The 5,492-nt window shown below is 30.6% G+C and overlaps 1 protein-coding gene across 5 annotated transcripts; it reads left to right on the forward strand.

Moving 5' to 3' along the window:
* The first annotated feature begins 1,746 nt into the window (after positions 1-1,746).
* Positions 1,747-5,492, forward strand: LOC107936757 (uncharacterized). 5 transcript variants are annotated; one of them, XM_016869519.2, is made up of 5 exons: positions 1,747-2,533; positions 2,628-2,986; positions 3,063-3,110; positions 3,793-3,822; positions 4,458-5,492. In XM_016869519.2, the coding sequence occupies exons 2-5, from the start codon at positions 2,666-2,668 to the stop codon at positions 5,250-5,252; spliced, it is 1,194 nt and encodes a 397-aa protein (XP_016725008.1). In that variant the 5' UTR covers positions 1,747-2,533; positions 2,628-2,665; the 3' UTR covers positions 5,253-5,492. The 5 variants fall into 5 exon arrangements, with proteins under 5 accessions (XP_016725008.1, XP_016725007.1, XP_016725010.1 ...); XM_016869518.2 differs by having other exon boundaries at positions 2,641-2,986; XM_016869521.2 differs by having other exon boundaries at positions 1,747-2,109.

A 5,492-nucleotide genomic window follows, 5' to 3' on the forward strand; every position in this document is an offset into this window, starting at 1 on the left:
AATTTATGAGATTTAGGAATAGTACCAGGGTTTAAGCCTGGGTGTGAATTTCTGGCCCTTTAAATTTTTGGTTAAATTCTGTTATTAATCCTTGTACTTTGTAAAAATGATGACTTTAGTCTCTATACTTTAGTTTCATCAATTTTAATCCTTGACTTTTTGAATTGTGAAATTGCATAAACTACAGTAGTAGTTATCCAACAATTAGTACTTTTTTTGGTCATATAACTTGAAAAAGCTACAACATCGTCATTCAACTATTTCTTTTTATTACCTAATTATGAAAAGTTATAAAATGATCATCCATCTATTCAAATTTGGTTCTTTTTTGTCACAATTTGACATTTTGACTAGTGGTAGCTTTTAAAATTAACATAATAGTAATTTAATCGTCAATATATATACATTGTGTCAATTTAGTCTTCATTTTAAAAAAATTTAACCTTCAACATTTACTTATTGTGTAATTTAGTCTCTTTGTTTTTTTTCCAGTTTTGTTTTTTTTATTATCCTTTAACCTAAACAACTAAAAAAATAAATTTATCAACTAAATTTGATTGAAAAATACAAAAAATAGAAACACTCAAAAGTGAAAGATAATAGTTTTCTCCTTTTCTCAAAATTTTAAAATTAATCTTCAATATAAAAAAACTATAAAAAAAAAGAGGAAAAAATTACACATTGAGTAAATGTTGAGCAATAAATTCTTTAGAACCAATACTAAATTAACTGAATTTATAAATATTGAGAGTTAAAGTTGTTATGCCAATTTTAAAAGATGCCAACGTTAGCTTGTTGGTGATAAAAAAGTAATTTACTAATAGTTGAGTAATTACTTTATAACTTTTCATATTTAGGTGACTAAAAAAGAAATTTATTAATAATTGGAAGACTACTAGTGTAGTTTACTCTATTATAAGTTGATCAATTTTAGTCCAAAATTTTCAATTGATCAATTTTAATTATGCTACTTTTTTATTTTTAAAATTGGGTAAACTCCGTAGTCACTTTACTTTGATTTTTTTTGTCATTGAACTATAAAAAGTTATAAAATTGTCACTCAACTTTTTTTTTGTCACTCGTCTATATTGTATTTTTAGGTGTTTCCATTTCTACATTAGCCAACGAGTAATTGAGTTGAGCCCCAGTATTGTCAAGTTCGAGCTCAACTTGAAATTTGGAGCTCGATACTTGACTTGAACTTGATTGAACATCTATTTTTTTACTTGATCTCTACTCAAGATATAATTGAGCTCAAGCTCGATTACTCGATTACCAATTTTTGTACTCATGCTTGAACTCGAACTTGAGCTTGGTTCAGTAATTAAGCTTAAGGTTAATAATATATATTAATGGCAAAAGTACATATACATAATTTAATAAATTAAAAATTTTAATTAGGCTCACAATTCATTCGAGTTGAGTATTATTATGCTCGAATTCAATTTGATTAATAGCTCGAGCTGCTCGAAAATTATCGAAGTAAATTTAAATTTTGTTTAAGTTAAACTCGAATAACTTGCAAGCACTAATGTTTCATTTATAACCCTATCAACTGATAACCAAAAAGATAAAATTGAATTTTTTAGATTGAATGAAAAAAATATTAATAATTACGAAGCAATTTTATAATTGTTCATAGAGGTGATAAAAAAGAAAGAAAAAAAAATCAGGGTCAACTCTACGCAATTTATCCTTAAAATTTTAACCATTAGCTTAAATCGTCTGGTTAAATTTAATGGAGTTTTGTTTACTGGTTCAGCCACACTCGCACAAGCTCGAGCATTTGTCGATGAAATCAGCTCGAGTTTTTTTCTTCTTTATATGAACTCTCACAACAGATCATTCCTTCATTCTTGCCACTTAAAGCTTCGATACAAACGAGGCTTCTCTCTATTTTATATTTGTGATTATATCTTACTTTGATTTTGCATATATATATATATACACACACATGTATCAGTTCCTTCAATAATGCTGGTTTCTTTTTCTTTAGTTACATGAGGAAATTGTCGGTTTTTTCTATTTATTGTTCTGAGTTCGGAAAACTAGTTAGTGTCTTTTATAGGTTTCGGCTCAAAAATTTCTTTTGATCTGAGTTCTTTACTAGTGAGTACTACTGAATTACTAATCGATGATGGTATCTTGATTTGATTTTGCATACTGTTTTCCTTTTAATTACTTGAGCAAAATTTCATTTCTTTTTTCTTTTTGTCAGTTTTATATCTGTTGTTTGAATATTTTTGTTTGGAATTGGGAAAACTGGTTAGTTCTTTTTGACTGTTTTCAGTTCAAAGATTTCTTCTGGTCTGAGTTCTGTACCAATCAGTGCTATTGAATCACTGATTACTCTGATTTTGTATAGTTTCCCTTTTAACGCAGGTTTCTTTAATTACTTGATCCAAAATTTGATTTCTTTTTTGTCAGTTTTATGTCTGTTGTTTGGATATTTTTGTTCTGAAATGGAAAAACTAGTTTGTGCTTTTTTACTGTTTTTGGTTCAATGATTTCTTCTGATCTGAATTCTCTACCAGTGAGTGCTACTGAATCACTAATTTCTTTGATTTTGTATAGTTTCCTTTTAATGCAGGTTTATATGTTGACAGTTTTTACTAACATTTTTAAAGATTTTCCTCTCAGCCTCATTAACAGTTGGCTTTCTGGTATGGATACGGGCAAGAAAAGAAAGGTTAATATGTCGGAGGTGGAAAATGTGAGGTATGGTGTGAGTCTTTTAAGGAATCGAACCTTGAGACAATTAGTAGCCATACAGTCTCTTACGAGGGTGCTTCTAGAGGCTAATGGCTTGCCCGAGCAAATTGAAAAGCTAAAGTCAAGGGAATCTAAACTCAAAATTATAAAGGAAGACATCAAAATTATCCCGAATTTGCCAGAACTAGAGGCTAGGCAGAAACTGCTCCAAGTAGAAATGGACTTGGAGGAATGCAAACAACAACTATCGGAGGTACGCCGACAACAATCAGAGGTACGCCAACTCTTACTAATCTAATTACTAAGTTTGATTTCTTGATATAAATCTCTAATCTAACTCGGTTTTTCAGGTCCGTGAAAAAACAAGAAAGCTTGATCAAATCTTCCTTAAAAATGAGGTACACAGATTTCTTATCATTGATATTAAGCAACTAAACATTTCTCATTTGCAAATTACATTATTATAATTACAATGTCTGTTATGATGCAATAGACACTTGCTTTTAGACATAGCAAAAAGCCTGATACCGGTTTGTGGTTGTGTCCAACACAAGTATTTTAAACTTTTTTAAGTTCTCTCAATTTTGGAAGAAGCTTAGATGGTATATGCATAATTATATTCAAATATGTGTCGGTGCATTACTCATTTATAAATCACAATATAATGTATTTTCTCATGCACTAGACTTTTTCTTAGACCAACCGAGAAGCCCATTTTCAACTATGTTAATTGGATTTGGGTATGAGTGTCGGGTGTGCGTACATGTCTAACACGAATAAATTCAACTTTCAATAAGTTTTTCATGTATTTCAAGAAACCTCAAAGGCCTGTCCAAACATATGTCAAACATGAACACTTAAAAGCAAAATGAAGAGCTGGAGCCAGTAAAACCTAATATTTAGGAATCTCTCCTATGGCCGTTTGCATTGAAAACAATATTTCTTAGACTTGCCCTTGTTTACATCTTTTAAGGAAACAAAATGCATATTTTTTTTTCAAGTCTCAATGTCTGAAGTCATTCTTAGACTTGCCCTTGTTTACATCTTTGATCATTTGTTTATGTTTTTCTTAAATTTCAGGAATTCAGCACGGTGACTCTAGAAAAAGAGGTATGTATATGTGTGTGTGTGTATATATATATATGATACTACTCAAATAGAGAAATTACAAAAATATCTTTTTGTAATTAAAATAAGTAATATTATTTGAGAATATTTTAGTTTTTTTTACTTAAAAAAACAACAAAATATATGAATGTGGTTGGATTTGATCCTATGCTATTAGAATCAATAAAATATTAATTTTACCGCTAAATTAATAAAAAACCAATAATAATTACTCACAAATTAATTTACTTTTTTCCATTTTAATATCTACACATTTCGTTATTTATTGTATATTATTTTTAAACAAACATTTGTGTTTTAAGTAAGGAGTTTCTACACACAAGTATAAATTTAATTATTTCACTATAAATTTAATTATTTAACAAATCCATAATATGAATTTATAGAATGGTTGTTTAGTAATGAATTTAAAATTTCATATTTCTTTTTTTTTTTTCAAGTACACAATCACACATTGAATCTCAGTTGATTTCTACATAATCATATCCACAACAACTTTATGACAATTTATGTAGTAAATGGAATCTGAAACTTCAAAATCCATGTTTTGAAAAGTTTAGTATTAATATTATCATATCTTTGAAATTTTGATTTATTTTCCATGTTTGCTGTTTTAGCTTTATTCTGCAGTGCCAGGTATGAAAGAAGTTGCTGCAACTTATGATCATGCACGTTTGCCATCTCGTGAAGCATTACCCCCTACTTCTAGTGATTTGGATTTCCAAATTTATGACAACGAGAAAGGTCTCCATGGCATACCATTGGGGAACACTATTACCAATGGCATGCTTCAACAGGGTGGGGGTGAGGCTTCTGAAGCACAATACAACAAGAATGCACCACCATTGTTGCACGGTGATAATCAGATGAGCTTAATGCTCAGTGGAAGCAACAAAAGGGATGGGGTTACAGACGCTGGAGTACAAGGTACTGAAATTACTGTTGATCAAGACCACGGAAGTTTGCTGGCTAGGGAGATGTTGAAGTGTAATTATAATTCCTGGCAATCCGGACTTTTTAACAAAGACAACAACAGTGTGGAAGTTGCACAGTTCCATGGCTTACAAGAAGCATTGGACAAAACTTGCTATGGGGAAACACCAGACTATCTCAAACATATCGCGACCCTAATCGAAGTGGATCGTGGAAAAGCTACTAAGTTTGGCCATAAAAATATTGAAGTTCTGGTTTGTGCCGCAATTAAAGAGATGTATGACTGGCGTACACCTAAGGATTCCGGCTGGAAGCAGTTGAAAAAGTGGGCCACGATGCTCAATATGAGTAAGGAACAAGATTTTGAAGTGAAATTTGCTGATGATATGTTGATGAATATTTCTCTTGCCTGTTTTGCTTACTCAATGATTTTTGGAGAGGATGGTTCAGCTCATAAGTTTGCGAATGGAAGGGTGTGATGCTCATATGCTCAGTGTATTTAAACTCAGTGAATCGTTTTGGTATTTGGTATTTCAACTCATATGGTTTGGTATTTGGTATTTGAACTCAGTCAAAGAACTTGGGGTTTCTACGGTTATATCTCTATATTTTGTTATATTATTTGAACTCAGTGAATAGTTTTGGTGTTCGAACTCAGTGAGTTTGTATTGTGTCAGGTATGTTGTATTAATGAATTGGTATGTTTTATGTTTGTGTTA

This window comes from Gossypium hirsutum, chromosome A11, assembly GCF_007990345.1.
Source record: "Gossypium hirsutum isolate 1008001.06 chromosome A11, Gossypium_hirsutum_v2.1, whole genome shotgun sequence".
Lineage (NCBI taxonomy): Eukaryota > Viridiplantae > Streptophyta > Magnoliopsida > Malvales > Malvaceae > Gossypium > Gossypium hirsutum.